The sequence below is a fragment of the Thalia democratica genome, chromosome 4 (genome assembly GCF_965202585.1).
Source record: "Thalia democratica chromosome 4, ktThaDemo2.hap1.1, whole genome shotgun sequence".
NCBI classification, from domain to species: Eukaryota; Metazoa; Chordata; class Thaliacea; order Salpida; family Salpidae; genus Thalia; species Thalia democratica.
This window is the reverse complement of record NC_139168.1, coordinates 37,181,607-37,200,183: the sequence shown is the minus strand read 5'-3', so window position 1 is coordinate 37,200,183 and position 18,577 is coordinate 37,181,607. Positions and strand designations below refer to the sequence as shown.

General features: G+C 24.8%; 1 protein-coding gene across 1 annotated transcript; it reads right to left on the bottom strand.

Moving 5' to 3' along the window:
- Positions 1 to 13,102: 13,102 nt before the first annotated feature.
- On the bottom strand, positions 13,103 to 18,042 carry LOC145834715 (dynein regulatory complex protein 12-like). Its single transcript, XM_082942216.1, has 4 exons — positions 17,888 to 18,042; positions 14,564 to 14,751; positions 14,190 to 14,321; positions 13,103 to 13,957 (listed from the first exon to the last, which is right to left on the bottom strand). The coding sequence occupies exons 1-4, from the start codon at positions 18,003 to 18,005 to the stop codon at positions 13,805 to 13,807; spliced, it is 591 nt and encodes a 196-aa protein (XP_082798342.1). The 5' UTR covers positions 18,006 to 18,042; the 3' UTR covers positions 13,103 to 13,804.
- Between the last annotated feature and the right edge of the window lie 535 nt (positions 18,043 to 18,577).

Genomic DNA, 18,577 nt, shown 5'->3' with positions numbered 1-18,577 from the left:
TAAGAAGCACCAATCCAAATAAAAAGTTGTATTTCAACTAGTGATCTACTGGATCCAAGTTCCGGACCCGCTCTTTTTTTGCTTGGATCCGGATTTGACCGGATCTTATTTTTTAAAAGATCTAGATCTGGACAAATCCTAATTTTTAAAAAAGATCCGGAACCAGATGCGTCCAGATCCTAGCTGAGATTTAGCCTCATCCGGATCCAGTTAGTTTGAAACGACTTTGTTTTCCACAATCAAATTCTTCTAGTTTTATATACTTGGATTATTTTGTTTTGAATATTTAATATTTAAAAATTAAGCAAAACAGACTGTTTAAAGTTAAAATTTTTAACTATAAATTAATTTTTATTTATTATGTTTTCAGATAAAATTATTTTTTTTAATTTTAATACAAACACACAACAGGGTTGCCACACTTAAAGGCAAAAAAATCATCATGAGTGAACAATAACTAGCTGCAGTTACATCAAGCTAGCTTGAGATAGTGCCAGTTTATAATAAAACCAAAAATATAAACTACACAAAAAATAAAAAATGATAATGATGCTTAAATATCTAATGATATCAACATGATAACAAAAGGATTTAATTTAAGACACAATTTTAAAGTAAAAATATTTTAAGTGGAAAAACTAACCTGCATCAATAAAACATATCTAAACTGGTCTGAGTTATGAAAAAGCCTTCAAACTCATTTGAGTCAGTTTTTCAAAAAAGCTTTAACTAGATTGAATTAGACTAAGTTGGCTTCAGTCAACCCTGTAGCTTTTGATTAAGTAGGTTACAGACAAGTGGGAACAGGTCTAATAGGCATGAACAGACTTTTTTGCACAAAGACTTTTCTGTACAAAGGAACATTTTTGCACAAAGACACTTTTGCACAGAGGGTCACTGTTGCACAAAAGGTCATTTTTGTACAAGATTTAAAAAAAACTAAAAAAAAATCAATCAAATTTAGAAAAAAATTATTCACCAAGGATAAGGGCTAGGATGACAGTGTTAGAAAAAACAATTAAAAAAATTTTTAATAAACTAGAAAAAAAAATAATTAACTAATTAATAAGAAAAAAAAACAAAAAAAACTACTGACCAAGGGTAAGGGTTAGGGGTATCAGTAATAGAAAAAAAAATTTTATAACTTTTTTTAATATTACGAACAGAAGGAAACTATAGTTTTTTTTACCTATATAAATAACAATCTAATGTTTTTCATAAAAATTTCAATATATTTTTACTGCAACTCTTCAGAAACTTACTGTAGACATTTGAAATAAAACAATAGTGGTTTAACTAAAAAATTTAACTTTAGAAAACTACTTAAGTGATTAATTAGGTTGCTCTAAAAAAAAATATCAACAAGACCAATTTTTAATTTTTTTAGAATAATTTATCTAATTCAAAATTAAACATTTTAAATTACAAAACAAAATAATTAAAATAAACAATAACACTTTTAAGTAAATAAAATAACCAAAGACACTTTTGAACAAATAAAGAAACTCTTTTTGTTTACATAATTCAGGTTTATTTAAAAATATTAAGATTGTTTCTAATCTAACCAAATAAATTTAATTTCTATAATTTTTAATAACCATATATCTCAATAAATCATAGTTGTTTGCACAATTGACGTTATTAAACAGATGTTTTGCTTTCGAAGATCTTTTTGTAACATTTATAACAGCTTTCTTTGTAAAGTTAAATATAAATTTTGGTATATGTTCATTCACTCAGATTCAAAACATTTAGGCTTCCTACGGATGTCTTACGTAAGAATTGTTTGATTTTATGACTCTTTTTAACAGCTCTATTGGATAACCATTTTCCACCAGAATTTCCTCTATCTTTTCTGTTGCAAATCAATAGAACAAATCATACAAGCCAATTGATATAAGGTTCTTACCAGTTTTATATAATAAATTATTAAAAAAACATAAAAGAAAAAAATTACCGCCCGAGGGTTAGGGGTAATAGTGTTAGTAAAAAATGTAATATTAATAATTTTAAAATTTTCAATCTGTGCAAAAGTGACCCCTTCTGCAAAATTGATGCCGTGCTATAGTGTCTTTAAGCAAAAATATCCCTTTGTGCAAAAATTTCCCTTTGTGAATTTTAGACTCCAACCCTAGAGATTAGTGTTTGTGATAAGGTTGAAAAAAGCGTTACAGTGGTGTGTTATAGCTAATTTAATCAAAACATTTTAGAATATATATTGTTCCTTTATATGTTAAAATTTAAGAAAGCTCAAAGAAAACTAAATTTATTATCAAGTTTTTAAAAAGCTAATGCCATTAAGAATCATTAATATTTTTAGTTACACAACATAACTTTTTATATACAATTATATAGGTTATCAAAAAAGCTCCACTGCCAGAAAATCAAAAAATCTTGTATTTTCTTACTTTTCTTAGAACTTTTTGATTAATTGGAGCAGGGGTCAGCTTTCAGGGGTCATTTGGTGGTCATCTGTTAAATTACAAAAGTATAAATCTTTACAGGAGGTAGTTTTATTTACAGCATTGACTTTTTCAAACTTTTCATAACTAGTTTAGATTTAAAATTTCCATCAACTACATCTACAACCTTATTAATTTTGCACTTCATTTCAAACCACAGAATATCTTATTTAAGTTTCAAAAATAATTATCAATTAAGTTTCAATATTAAAATTATGCTTGAGGTCTGAACATTAATCCTCCACAGACCATATTTTTTCAATTTCTAAATCAGTTGTTTCATGGTTGCCACTGATCAAGCTGAGAAAAATTTCCTGACTTTTCTAAATCATACTCTTAAATCAAACTTATTCTAAAATACATAATCTAACATTTAAAACTATATAAAGCTTTCAATATAATTTTAATACAGGTTAAAAACAACAGTTTTTTGCTGAATTCTATCAAGCTTCCAGTACATCACTTAAACCATCTGTGTATGATTCATGTTTGTAATAAACAGCTCTATCAGCAAAATGCTTGTATTATCACCTTATAAAAACAGCTTGTCTGAATAAAGACACAATTTTTTAGCATTTCCTAGCATAAATGTATCTAGATAAACAAATGACATAAAAGGAACTTTTACAATTTTTGTGTATATATCACAGTTTCATTATGGAAGTGTCCTTGCTACAGATTATCAATACTAAAAAGCTTACAAAATCTGCTTGTTCAAGTAGGGTACTTGTTCAATATGTTAATAGAATTTTTTCACAGTTTTATAAAGGATATTTTACTAATTTATACCAGGTGAAGGCATTGGAAATAAAATTAAATATTTTTGTTAACTTCCAGGAAAATTTTGGACTTTAAAGGACTTTTAATCAATTTTTACCATTTGAAGGCTTTAAAAAACAAGGAATTTTGTAAATTTAAACTGACAAAATCTGATTTTTTTTAATTTTATAAAATTTCCTTACCTATGCTGACTTTTTTTCAAAACCCTCCATTTTTACCTGACTTTTCCTAACTTTTGTCATTTTTTTAAATTTTTTGTGACTTTTCCTGATTTTTCCTGACCGTATGGCAACCCTGCTTATTATTTTTGTACTTTGAGCCAGAGACTTAAAAACTTCAAGAATATCTCTAAAATAATTGAGAAGATTTCTAGTTTTAAAATTTTAATAGCTTTTCTATTTCAAAAAAGTATTAAAAAACCTTTTTTTTATTTATAAAATCCTTATTTCTAAAGTTATAAAATTTCTTTAGGTGAATGACTTAAATATTGGTTTTGAAGTACAGTAACCTCTTGCTTATTTTCGCACATTATGTCCACAGAAAAACTGCATAAAGATACGAGAGATCGTAAAGATACGAGAGGTACCAAATATACTTACTATAATAGCTGTTTTTTGATATTGCTTCTAGTTAAAAGCAGACTGAGGACTTTCCCACTTTTAAAAATTTGTTTACTTAACTTATAAATATGAAAACAAAAGATAAAACTATACATATAAAAAAAGGATTTAATTTTATATAAAATAATAATACTTGTGGATAAATGTTACTAGTTTTAATAATAAATAGATTTTATCTTTATCTTTATTCATATTTGACTTATTTGATATTTAACATTTATATTCTATTCTATTGAGCAAATTGCTGTGGAAAGCAAGTGTTAAAGAAGAAGAACTTAAACTAAATATAAAACGTCAAATGAAAATTAGTGATATGTTTACTAAAAAAAAAACAATTAAGATTTGTTTTAAGTGTGAGCTCTATATTTATTAAGTATCACTGCTACTTTTTGCTATGAAGTTTCATTAAATTTCTTTTTAAGATGTTTCTTTATATATAGGGCAAGAGTACTGTATCATTTATTTTTGTTACAAACTCTCATTATTTCATTATATTTCATCATTATTTAACACAGTCATATTTTTTTCAGAGTTTAAATTTAATCTCTTGTTGCTAACGATATTTCTGATACAGTGAGGTATAACTTAATTTTTTATCAATTAGTCAAGGAACATAAGTTAACAAAGTATAAAGATATAGAGAGGTGAGTTAGTATTTAAAAACATGTTTTACATTTATAATATACAATAAACCTTATTTGTGCAATAACAAAGAAAACTAAAACTTTCATTGTTTGAATTTTTTAGAATTCTAAAATGCGTAACTAAATGAGAGTGCGTAATGTCACAAGTGCATAAAGATGCAAGATGTTATTGTAAGTGTAAAAACTTGACAAAAATAATTTTTAATGAAGAAGATAGACAAAAAAAAATTCTTTACTCCCTACCCCTTAAGTGCACAATTGAAAATAAAAATTAAAACCAAGAGAATATTAAACCAAAATAAATCTTAACAGTTTATAGCTTAAAACTATATAAAAATATTTCTATCTTACTGACAGGGTTGCTTTCAAATGTTTTTTGATTTTTTTTTCAATACCTCTGATTTTTGGCCTGATGGTGTATGTCCTAATGATAGCTTTTGAGTTGATTGTGGCCAGATCAAAACTCAGTGGTTGACACATTAAAAAAAACCGTGGTTTTTCAAAGTTTTTTTAGTGTAAATTTTTAAGTTTCAGGTGCTTCAAGAATTCCAGGTTTTTTAGCAAACCTGAACTGAACTTATGCCAATTGGTGTTAACCCTACAGTAGGCTGAAAAGTTGGTCAATCAGACATTGACTTTTTTGGTTACTAGAAAATCAAACCAAGTGTTACACATAGTTCTATAAAACTGGATTGTGTGTTTTTAAAAAACTTGCTTTGTTTCTTTTCTGCTCTGAGTATTTCAGAAGTTAGGGAAGTTGAAATTCAGCAAGGCTTTGTTTCTATTAATTCAGTTCAAAAGCTTCTCAAAATTATATTTGTCAAATATAGATTTCAAAACTGCATAAAAATACATGAATACTAAGATATCTTGGATTATGGTAACATCTCAGCCTTCTTTTCAGCAACATACCAACAAGGTTGCAAAAGGTTTTTTGAAAATTTTTTATAGTTTTTCTTAAGTTCTTCCTGGTTTTTGAAAGTATACATATACTAAAAAACTATATGAAGTACAGTGCTCTATATACAGAACTTAATTATTAAGTATAATTTATACAACAATTGTCAATTCAAGCTAACGCCGTTTCACCTAGAAGGTTCTTCAGAGCTTTTTAAAATTAACAAAAAAATAAAATGAAGCAGACAAATATGTATAATGAGATTAGGTAATGAGAAAGTAACTGGTTATAAATCATTTAGAAATTACATGCTTGAGCAAATACAATGGAAGTTAATAAATTAATTGTAAAGATAAAACTAAGCAAAAATATTCTTCAAATAAAATAAAAATAAATATAAATGAATACTTGTAAACAAATTGCTAGTAATACAAAAAATATTAAATAGATAAAACTTAAGATGGTACAATAAATCAATCAATAATAAATCAAAACAATAATTTAAATCATAAACAATAATTTCATAAACAATAATTTAATTCAAAATCATAAACAATAAAAAAATCTCAAACAATAAATCAAAACAATTATTTATAAAAAAAATATCAAAAATAAAACTAAAAACAACACTAAAAATAGATAGATCTGAAATGGGGGCATATCTATGTTAGTTCTTTTTTATATTAAGTGCTTTTTCTCTGTCCGATTCAGCAATGGCCATTCTTTCTAGGTTGCATATAGTGCAGTTTTGAGTTTTTTGGGATCAAAGCAGTCAATTTTAAACAATATTTGCCGTTTGATTTCGGAGAATTCAATGTAGTTCTTGAAAGTAGAAATATTTTGTTATTTTTTTATACTAATTAAATTTAAGATAAAACACTGTCTATTAAACTAAGATTGGAAAACTACTATAATCCTACATTCATTTTTTTTATCAAATTTACAATTTTACCTGTAAAAATTGTTTAAACTCCAGTGTTTAACAACTTTCTCAGATTCCAGGTTTTTTGGAAAACCTGTTTAATACTACTAACCATAGTTATGACCCTGGGCATTCACTTTTCTTTTACAATTAGAAATATTTAACTTATTGTACAATAGTCAACTAAGTGGTTACAGTTTTCCCTCTGCTTCCTTTAAGATTTTATGGTTTATTTTCTATAACTAATACATTACCAGGGCTTAGTTTTTCATTATACTAAAGTGTAAATGAGGGCTCGTCAGTCTATCAAGGTATATGTATCTTAAGATTTCATAGTATATTTTTCCAACAGATAAAATATATCTATAAATTTTAAGTACTCAATTTTTTTTCTTTATACAGCTATTTTTGCGATCTTTTAGCAGCCATAGGACTCACAAAGCTAGAACGAAATTGAAAGTTAATTATATTTTAATGTTATTGAATTAATAAAGTGAAAACTTAATTTAAAATTGTGATAAACGATTATAATTTAAACTTAAAAGTAATATGTTGCTGTATAGACTTGTATCTGTATGATTATTATAATATAAAAGATATTTAGGTGGTTATTTGTTTTGGTATAGTTTTAATAGAAAATGTTTTGTTTTACTTTTAATTGCGAATTTTTAGCTAGTTTAGATATGAATAATGTTAAACTAAAATCTATAAAAGTAAATATAGTTTAATCGGGACTCGATTAAAATCATGCTTAATAAGAATAGCCTTAATTTAAGTGTAATTTTACTTTAGAAAAGTCGTGTACGACTCGATAAGCGAAAGGTTCCTTTGTACACCAGGTCCTTAGACCAAACTTTTTAAGCGCTTTTTTTAGCATTCAATAAACAATTAGTAAACTATTGTAAATTTAAAGATACGTTATTATATATATAGATATTAAACATCTAGTTTATTGAACGACAAAAAAAAGCGCTCAAAATACTTGGTCCTAGGACCTTGTTTCGGTTAGTTTTATAATAAATATATAGTAAATGATATTAAATAATATTAAAAAAACGCAAAAAAAAAGACAATCTAATCAAATGCTATTTATCTAATAATAAAAATGTTACTGCAATAAAATAAGAGAAGAAATATTTTTTGTAGAAAGCTTACGGTTGTAAAAGAAGTAACTTTCACACTTAGATTAAAAATATAAACAATTTAAATTTTACGCTTTTGTGCCTAGTAGCAGAGTTTCCACAACTTAAAAATAAATATTTCTAAATACAGAAAAAACTGGCATTCATACCAGAAAGGATTTTTTTTAATCAATTCTGGTTCATTTCTTTAGCAGAACCGTTATGAACAAAGTTTATTTAAATTTAACTTTATTATTTTTTTTAACCTTAATAAGTCAATCAAGACTAACTTTTAGTGATCAAAGTATAAAAATTCAGTATTTACTACCGCTATATTTAAATCGTGTTGAAATTCTTTAGCATTTTTTATATTTGGTAAGTAGTCTTACGACGCATAAGAACTTTATAAATGCTAGAATTAAAGAAAATTGATTTATGATGACAGCCGATAGAACATATATAGGAAATAAGCTCTAAATCGATTAGATTTTTTTTAAGTATCTAGTTTTGTTATTAAGCGCCATAACAAATAAACTAATAACTATTAAAGCCAGTTTGTTAAATGGAAGTTGGCTTATGAAGTAAAGTATTGAATTTTATAATTTCTTAAACTTATAGAAATCAAATAGAGTAACAACACATCGGTACAGTAATATCATTTCAACCATTATTCCTTTCCTATTTATGGGCGTGTTTTGACTGGTTTCCTGTTTCCTGTGAACCCCCTAAAAAAAAATATTCTTAGAATATCACTAATACCACTTAAATCGTTGTTTATTGACTTTGTTTTGGTTATTTGATAAACTTTGAATAATGAATGTTGAATTTATAACACTGAAAGATTATAAAAGTTTCCTTAACAAAAAATGCTCGTTTTTGCCCAGCTGCAATACATTTAAAATTATGACGTCATATTAAGTAAAAGTTTTTAGAGAAGCATTTTTTTTCTTGGATACTTTTTACTAAGATTCTAAAAGTTCCCATTATAAATTGTTACTTAGTGTAAATAACTTTTGATTAAGTATTGTTTTTAAACTAGTAAGTAAAATTGTACTTAAAAAATGTCCAATATAATCACTAAAGTTTTATTTTACTTAGTTTATTGCAGTGCTTCTGAACCTTTTTCTACTGGCGGAACCCTTTTCCAAAGTTCAAATTTTCCCCGGAACCCCTAATTTTACTTTTACATAAAATGTTTAATTAAATAAATGATCTTTTTTAAGTTTAAAAGGCTTCGCGGAACCCCTGAGAGGCGTCGCGGAACCCTAGGGTTCCGCGGAACCCCATTTCAGAAGCACTGGTTTATTGTATATAATAATGTTGTGTGAAGCTTTTGTGTTATGTTGTTATATAATAATGTTGTGTTTGTACTTAAACATTTATATTATTCGTTTATGTGTTAACCAACTAGGTTAAATTCTTGAAAATATTAATTCAGAGAGTTTTCTAAATCATCTTTAGACAACTACACCACCTGGCAGTTTATTCTTTTATCATTTAATGGTATTTAAGGATTTCTATTTAAGTTGTTTTATTTTTGTATATCTGTTAGCCACAAAGTTGATTCTTGATTTTTTTAAATGTTCAACTCAAAGAGATTTCAGAACCATCATTAAAGTCCCTGCACCATCAGGCAAACATTTAAATAAAATTTAAAGGTATTTAAATTTAATTGTATAAGTCTAAACATTTTTTTAGTAAAATTTAAATTTTTATAGATTAAATTACTTGAATTTTTTTTAAATTATAAATAAATATATAAATGTGAAAAATTTAAAAGAAAAATTTGTAAGAACTCCTTCTATATTAAAATTTAATTCAAAGTTGAAATTCTCTTTATAAAAATTTATCTAGTTTTAATTATTTTGTAACATTGTTTCATGAAAAAAAGTTATTTTTTTATTAAGTTAGTTGTGTCTGTAATATTTTTATTTTAAATAACATATATGAATTTTGATATACAAGTTGTAAGTTCATAACTTATTTCAGGTTCTTTTAGTTTTAATTAATCTAAATTTGATACAGTATAATAAATAAAAAAATATATTATTTCTCTATTACTCTTATATGTTTTTTTCTATTTCTAAGCAGAAAAAAAGCATTTTAAATATAGAGTTTTTCGGCTAATTATTGCGTACTTGACTGACAGTGCATACCTAAGAAATGCGTACTTAAGCGGCAAATTAAGAACAAAAAATATTGTGAACACCCTTTAAAGAAAGTCTAGACACGCCCCTGTTCCTATCCCATTTTAACCAAAACTTCGAATCTAAACCCTTAATTGTATTTCATCGTACCCAAAAATATTAAAAAACAAAATAAAACTTATTTATTAACACATTAAAAAAAAAAACTTATAAATAAAATTTGAGCATTAGTTTTACATCTGGTAGATTAAATGAAATGCTTATTTTTCTAACTTTGCGAACTAATTTTTTGGTTATATTGCGTTGAAAAAAAAAGCTTTCAAATAGGTTAAATCTTGTTGAAATTTTTAAAAAGTCGTGAATTTAATATGTATAACTAAATGTGTCTATTAGTAAGGAAACTAACAGTGTACCTTTTATAAATATAATAGTTCCAAATTAGATTGTTTATAAAAAAAAATTACTCTGATGCCTTTTTATATTGAGGATTTTAATAAATAACTATATGTATATATATATATATAAATAAATCAATTAGAAAAGTAGATTTTAAAAAAACCAGAACATATATTTCATAAAGCTAAATGCATTAATCTTCATCTAGTACGGTTTGAATTTAATAGCACTTTGCTAAAAAACGATACAAAAGTTATAAAAAAAAACAAACAATATGATGTAATTATTAAACATTGTACAGTACAAGTATTAAGTGCAATAAATAATTTGCCATTCGAACAAACAACTAAAATTCACAAAACTACAATTAAGTGACTATGAAGTATTTTAAAATTTATTGTATTTTAAGAGGAGCTTTTTCATATATCGACAAGACGGTATAAATTCACTCCTCTTATTAAAGCAACCTTATTTTTTCAACTAATACACAACGCAAATATATAGAAAGTAATGTGATTAGTTAAACTTAAACACTTTCCACAGAGCCCAATTTAAGGGCTTTTAAATAATTTATTAAGAAAACTAGATTTAAAAAAAACAGTTATCAGAAAATTACTATGGGGTTACGAGTCACTGTTGATACACCAATTATGACAACTGACTACCTGGATGTGAAGCTCAACTTGATTGATCTCTCCTATATGCCTTATAAAAAGCAAAATGCAAAGACTATGTAAATTACAAATGTTATAGCCATCCACAAAGTGTTAAAGAACAAATAACAAATATAACTAGTCAACGTGTAATTAAAAGATCAAGTAAAGATTAAAGTTTCTTAAAAACAAAACATGATTACGAATTAATAATAAGATAATGCGGTTAAAATGATAAACTTAATTTTGAAACAACGGAGCAAAAAACTAAGAAGAACAATGAAAATAAAAGAAAACGAAATATAATTTGGTATAATTCCTCATTCAGCAGTTCAGTTAAAACAAATATCGGCAGAGAATTTATAAATCTATTAAAAAAACATTTTAACAAAAATTATCCATTATCTAAAACCTTTAATAAACATAATATGCGAATTAGTTATTTATGTACGGCGAATTTAAAGAGATTAATTAAGTCACACAATCAAAAGATATTAGATAAAATTCATGTAAACCAGAATCAATGAAGTTGCGCTGGTGGCTGCAAATATAATTTGAAAGGGGGCAATTGCCGTTCGGAGAACATTATTTACAAGACAACAGTTGACCTTAAAAAGAAGTTCTACTTAGGTTTATGCTCAACTCAGTTCAGATTCCGAGATTCTAGCCATAAAAATCTTTTAAAGGTGGTGTATATGAAAATAAAACTGATTTTTCGACTATGTTTGCGACCTTAAGTGCAAATTCATTGATTTTAGAATAACCAGGGAGATGATAAAATGAGCACAGCCAATAGCAGATGGTAATAACCCTGTTTGTAGGCTGTGCTTAAAAGAATCAACATTCGTTGTGCATGCGTTGAAAAAATAAGGTTGCTTTAATAAGAGGGTTTTAGTCGTGTCGACACATGAAAAAGCTCCTCTTATAACACAATATATTTAAAAACATTTCATAGTCACTTAATTGTAGTTTTGTGAATATTAGTTGTTTGTTTGGATGGATGATTAATTTTTGCACTGAATATTTATACTGTACAATATTTTAAAGTTACGTCATAGTGGTTTTTGTTTAACTTTTGTATCATTGTTTAGCAAAAAGCTATTTATTTAAAACAGTACTAACTGAGGCTTAAATCATTTAGCTTTATGAAACGTATGTTATGAATTGGTAATAAAAGCACAATTACCAGTTTAAAAATTCCGTATAAGCTTCTTTGTTATTTGATCCAAAAATTTTAATTGAAACAGTTTAAATATTGACTTAAATCTATCGTTAATAAGAAACTTAATGAAAAAAAATATTGTTGTTTAGTTAGAGATACAAGTTGCTTACTACTACGCAACATTAAAACTATCGTGGTCCTTCACAAGTCCAATAGATAAAATTGGCGTTGAGAAACTTTTCAAAACATACATGTTCGTTATTTATAGATATTTTTTTTTAACTTATAAATATTTCATTCACAATTTTACTTATTACTTGTAGCTATAATCAGAAAAAAAATCATTTTGATAAATATTTTCTATCTAAAAACTAAAACAATAGCATTTGAATTTTTATTGAATCTTTTTTTAACAATTTTCAAAACCTAGAGAATTTAAATTTTGCAAAATACAAAAAAAATTACGAGTTTTTAAATACAAAAAATATTGTTAATTAGTTTTAATTTAATAATAAAACATATAAATAAAACCGAACATAATTCCATTACTTAAAAATATAAAAAGATAGATGTTTTTATAAATTCAAGTTATACGAATCTTTAATATAATTTAATTTTCAATGTTACTAATAACTTCCACTAGTCATTAAAGACGGTATTTTTGAGATTATTTTTTTGAAAAAAGTTTAAAAGTATATACAAATTTTGTTTTAGTAGTACTAAAAATACAGTGTTTTTAAATAATATATAGATGACTTTTTTGTTTTACTTAAAAAAATAATAATACATAAATAATCTACTATAAAATATTCTGAAGCTTTACATATAATATAACATACACTAGACTAGAGTTTATACTAAAATTTTTATAAAAAACAACAATTTTTTATGATGCAGTGATAAAAAATTAGGCAGAAACATAAAATTTAAGCTAAATTATAATTTGTATAGTAAGCGCTCATTTCAAATCCTCGATCAATTCCTACCTGAATTATCTCTCTTCTAAAAGTTTCGTATTCAGTCACTATCACTCCAAATAATTTCGGTCCCTGTAACCCCCACATATTTCCTTTCTAAATGATTACCATATAAATAATCTTAATTAAAAAATTTTTGTCAAATACATGTGAAATAAAATTTACATTTTTAAAATTTATTTAATTATTTAACACTTTTTTTTTAGTTTAAGGTATTAAATCTTAGGAGATTTTACGATAACATTTTATATAAATACATCTAGCTTCGTCTATTACATTCCTAAGATTAAATTATAACTATTATGTATAACAGGCTTGAATGATACAATCAGTAAGAATTAAACAATCGACTGCATTTTAAAACAAAATAAGAATTTTTGAAAATCCAAGTTACCAGAAATTTATGTAAGTCTGACCTAGAACACGATTGTATTTTATCAACTGATGCAAATAAGTAAGTCTTTGTTATCATTTTATTGTTTTAAAATTAAAATAAAAGCTGATATTTAAGTATTAAAGTAGTATAAGGTTTGTTATCAGTTATAATAGTGGATAAAAACTCGTAAAGTTGGATGCAAATTGATCAAACGATAAGGATCCAAATGGTCAATGATTTAAACGGAAATGAATAATTAACAAATTAGCACAGTGTATAGTAGAATAACTGTAAGAACCGTAAAAATAAATTAAACTCATGTTAACCTTTTAATAAAACTTTTAAAGTTTAATAGTAAAGAAAAAACAGTATGCTATCTTATTAAAAAAATAATGCATGTAAAATTGTCAAAATCAAAAATAAAAACAGTGATAGGTAGTATTAAAATGAATTAAGAATAAAATTACCAATAACAAAAGGCAATATAATTCTGATAGTCAAGTACAATAGTAACTAATTTTAAAATTTTGATTGGTAAAAATAAAAAACTAAAAAAATACTGATAGGTAATGTAAAATTCATAAAAACAACCCAAGTAATATCAGGTAGAATAGTTTTGATAGTCAAGTACAATAATAACAAAACTTTACATATCATGAAAATTTAGTCCATAACTAGCAAGCGTTTCTTTTGAACTTATTTGAAATTCATGGCTGATTCCTTCCCATTTAAGTGAAGATTCATGTATCTTTTCAACTAAAGAATCAAGTGCCTCTGTTAACACTCGCTCATACATGCCCTTTCGAAGATTTATTGGATGACAAAGTAAAAATTTAAACACTTTTAAGAAAATAAAACCTAGAGTTACGTTTTTAGTTTGAAAATGCAGTGTTTATATTTAGTGTTAGTAAGTTTTCTCAAAATACTAAATAATAACTAAAATTTGTTATGGGAGCTTAAAAGTAAAAAAAAAAAAGTTTTTTATAAAACTAAGTCAGTCTTAAATTTTTTAACATTTTGTAACATTATACCTCCATGCCATCGATTTTTGTTAGTAATTCTGAAATTTTCTCATTTTTTTCTTTCAACATAGTTTCATGTTTCTTTTTGTAATTAGTCAATTCATTATTAGTGTGCGACAATTGCTGATTTAGGTAACTAACCTAAAAAGAATAATAAATTAAGTTACACACTTTTCAACTAAAAGCTAAATAAAACTTTCAAATTAATTGATAGTTTTCAGCATAATGGTTGTATAGAAGTTGTACAAAAGTTAATTTCAACTAAATTTACAGGCATATTTTTTATGTCATTAAAAAAATACTAAACATGATTAGTTAGAAATAAACATTAAACATATATGATATTACAAACCATAACAACAGCTCTTAAACTAGAAACAAACTTGAGCTTCTAGCTGTGTGTTTTTCACTGACAAATCTGTATGCATCGTTTTGTACTGTCTTGTGAGTTCTGCACTGATGTCTTTTTCATGCTGCTTCATCTGAATAAGCTCCTCTTCTTTTGAAACGAGTCTCTGTCGTGCAACTGATGCTGCTGAGGTTGCTCGTCTGCTTATGTCCGTTTGTACGGCTGCAAAAATTTTATTGAAAAATAAAAACTTTTTATAAACATATTGAAAAATTACCACTACACAACCACTAATAACTCTTAATTATAAAAATTAACATGATAAGTAGAGGTGATAAGGAATAAAATGGTAATATACTTTTTCAACACATTGCTAAAATATTTATTATTCTGTTAAATCAAATGATAATTTAAAATGTTTTGTTTTGATTTTCTTTTTATACTTCTTTGGCAAATCATCTAAGTTATTAAAAATACAAAAACTTTAAAAAGATATCAATTTTTATAACGCTTAAATGAAGTGTAAAAAAATAATCATAGTTATTCTATTTATAAGTAATAAATGAAAGAATAAATTAAACAAGTTGAAAGAATGCAACACAACTAACACATTTTGAAACTTTTATTTAATAATTAAAAAAAAAAGTTTAGATAAATTGTGTTTTAAACTAAAGTACATTTTGATACCAACATTAATATTGTACATTCTAATAAAAGTATTAAGAACATTAAATCATTTTAGTAAATTAAAAAAATTAGAATCATCTCTACTTGTCTTGATTTTACAAAAAGTTCTACTGCAAAAAATTTAAACTTTCATTATTTTACAAAAGAAAACAAAACTAATAATGAACTACAACTACAATAATTACATGTAGCTTTAAATTTAATAATTTTTTTTAAACGAACAATGTAGTATAGTACAAAAATAGTTTAGTAATTTAAAAAATATGCTGGAAAAATACAAAATATCTTAAACTTGAAAAAATATTAAACCTTAATGATGTTTTTACACCTATCATAACAATAAAAAGCAGTATAAAAATTTCACAAGTAGTTACAAATAATTGTTTTATAAACTATGTAGCAACTCTATGGACTTGAAATGTATATAAATATATAGTTATTTGATATGGTTTGCTACTATATCTAAGAACAGACTATCATTTATTGCTTGTATCAGGGTTGCCACTGGTCTTTGAAAAATTTTATCCAAGTCTTCCATATTTTTGAAAGTGCACGTTTTTGATTCTATTTTTAGTTTGTAGCTAGTAAAGGTAAAAACTTTATTAAATAGTATAAAAACATTAAAAAGATACTGTGAAACTACTTTAAATGTGTTTTTTAATATTAAAAAAATTGATGATGACAATTTTTTTATCTAGATTATAGATTTTTTGTGTTAAATCAAAATTTCATTCTTTACATGTAAAAATTGTTTAAAACTTTTTTTTGGTGTTTCCAGACTTTTTAGTGATTTTCGTTCAAATCTAGGTTTTTTTTTTCAAAATTTTCAAACTCCAGGTTTTTTAGCCTAAATTGTCGAATTCCAGGTTTTTTCAGAATTTCAGGTTTTGTGGCAACCTTGTTTATAACAAAAATTATATCAATTTTCTAAAAAAACTTTGACGTTTTTTAATGCCTTAATTATATTTGAAAAAAAAATAAATAAAAAATAATTGTATCAAACACTTTTTTATTGGAGGCACCTTAATCTTAAAAAAAGTTATGCATATCTTTCCATAATAATAATTTGAAAAAAATGCAGTTTGTTGAAGACTGACAACGCTTTTCAAGTCTATTGTTATTTAAAGAACTAGTTAAAGTAGTTTAAATCTAATGAATTTGGTTTAAAAAAATAATTTCTTTGTGTTAATAAATGTATTGAATTTTAAATTAAGTTATAATTTACGACTAAAAGTTTAATTGCTGAAAAACAATTAGAACTTTAGCAGTAAACATTAGTACAAATGTTTGCTTACAATACTTACCACAATCTAAAGAAGAAAAACAAAAACAGCAACAACTAGGTATCATTTAATTTAGTTATTGCTATTTACTCTCTTTTTTTGCTATTTACAAGTGAACTGTAACTTAATTCAAAATTCAACTTACAAAGAAAAAAAAGACATAAAACCTTTAAAAGTTTTTTTTTAGATTTTACTTAATTTTTAGTTATATAGTTTATATTCTTAAAGCAGAATAGCTCTGTTAATATATTGAACCATAAAAGACTATGTTTAAGAAACATTTTAAATGTTAGATTTAACTTCAGCTTATAATAGATCTTATTTTCAAAATTATGGTTTATTTTAGGGCATAGGAAGGGGCCAACTTTATTTTTACGAATTGATCTTATTTTATAGAGTTTTATCTGAGCTATCAGACATTCTTAACTGCTTGAAAAAAATTCAAAGTAATTTTTGAGATATAAATGATCAAAGTTGGTGACCTCAATCGGTTCAAAAGGCACAAACTAAAAACGTAAAAAGCGACTATTTCATTTAAAATATATCTTCTCCTTCATTTTTTAACCAACCTTCTTCAAATTTTCACCAAAAGTCTATTATTGAATTTAAAAAATATCAAATGCAGGAATTTTTTTAATCTTAAAAAATAAAAATTGTAAAAAAAAACATTTTTTTCTTTTTATCTGTTTTATTTTTATTTTATAATATTAAAAAAAAAAGAAACGTTCAAAGTCTTTTAAACTATAAAAGGAACGTTTCATTAAAGTTTGAGGTCTCTAGCTCAAAAAATGAAGGAAAAGATAGATTTTTATTGATTGTTTTAATTTCTGAGATTATTGACCCCAAAAAGTTTGCGGTATATACGTTTGTATTGGAAATTTTTTATAAAAAAACAATATCTCAAAAGTTAAATAAGATTTTTTAGTTCTACAAAAATTGGCTTGTAGTTTGTACAAGTAGCTTTCATATAACAGCTAATTTTATTTTTAGTAAAAAAAAATGTTGGACTCCCCTCTGCCCTTAATGATTTACTAAATTAACTTTAAGCTTTTACTTTAAGACATTATTTTGTTTTTGTTTGGATTTCTTGTCTTTTTTTTTGTTTTATATTTTAACTGCTGAAGTAACTTTTCAAGACTTTTAACTAGTCATTCTAAGAAATTTTAATTTTAACACTGAGGAGCTCTTTGAGTGAAACTTAGTTTGCCAAATAAACTTTTGAAAATATAAAAAGCAAACAAATATTATTAAAAATCAACAATTTTTTGATATATATTTATCTTTATAATCATAACTTTAATTTAATATTGTAATTTGTTAAAGTTAAAATTTAAAATGATGTATGTGCAATGTTTTACACTAAATATGAATATAAAACCATAACATACCAAGTTTGTCTTTTACTAGAACAATTTCTTTTTGACTTCTTTTAAATTTCTCTTCTTCTAAATTCACATCAGTATTTTTGCTTTTTTTACCTTTCTTAGATTTTCTTTTTGGAGGCATTTTTACACCTCAAATTTTTTTTTTATTGATTTGTTTCTTAAAAAACTGATCAAAGAAAAAATTACACATAAAAAATGTATAAAAATAATATCGAAATAGACTGATTTAACAACTTCATTAAACAAAGTAGTATCACACAAAATAATATCCCTTGTATTCAAAAATTATAAATTTTTCTAACAATGTTAGTATACTAAAATGTATAATAAAGCTTCAAATTAAATTTTAAAATAAAATGTCTTTTCAACATAACTTTTATTAGAATTTAGTTAAATCATCTTTGCCGTGTAGTTTATAAAATTTTATTAAACTTAGTGTAGTCAAACTAACAAATAAATAAAAACTAAAAATTCTACTTGTAAGAAATGCATTTATTTAAAAATATAGTGTGCACTGGACATTTCCTTAAATTATTTACTGTGCAGTGCACTGATTTTTAAGAGTAAGCAAACCACTGACTTAATTGGACTTTTTAATAACTGACAATAATGTATTGTCTATTTTCTTCTTTCACTTACTTGCAATAGCAGTTTATTGGTTGACTTTATTTGACTATCTTTAAAATAAATTTT

Coding starts and splice junctions, on each gene's coding strand:
- LOC145834715 (XM_082942216.1), bottom strand. CDS start 18,005: ATGCCTCCAAAAAGAAAATCTAAGAAAGGTAAAAAAAGCAAAAATACT. Junction 14,322..14,563: donor ACACACAGCTAGAAGCTCAA/GTTTGTTTCTAG, acceptor TATTCTTTTTAG/GTTAGTTACCTAAATCAGCA. Junction 13,958..14,189: donor CAAAAATCGATGGCATGGAG/GTATAATGTTAC, acceptor AATCTTCGAAAG/GGCATGTATGAGCGAGTGTT.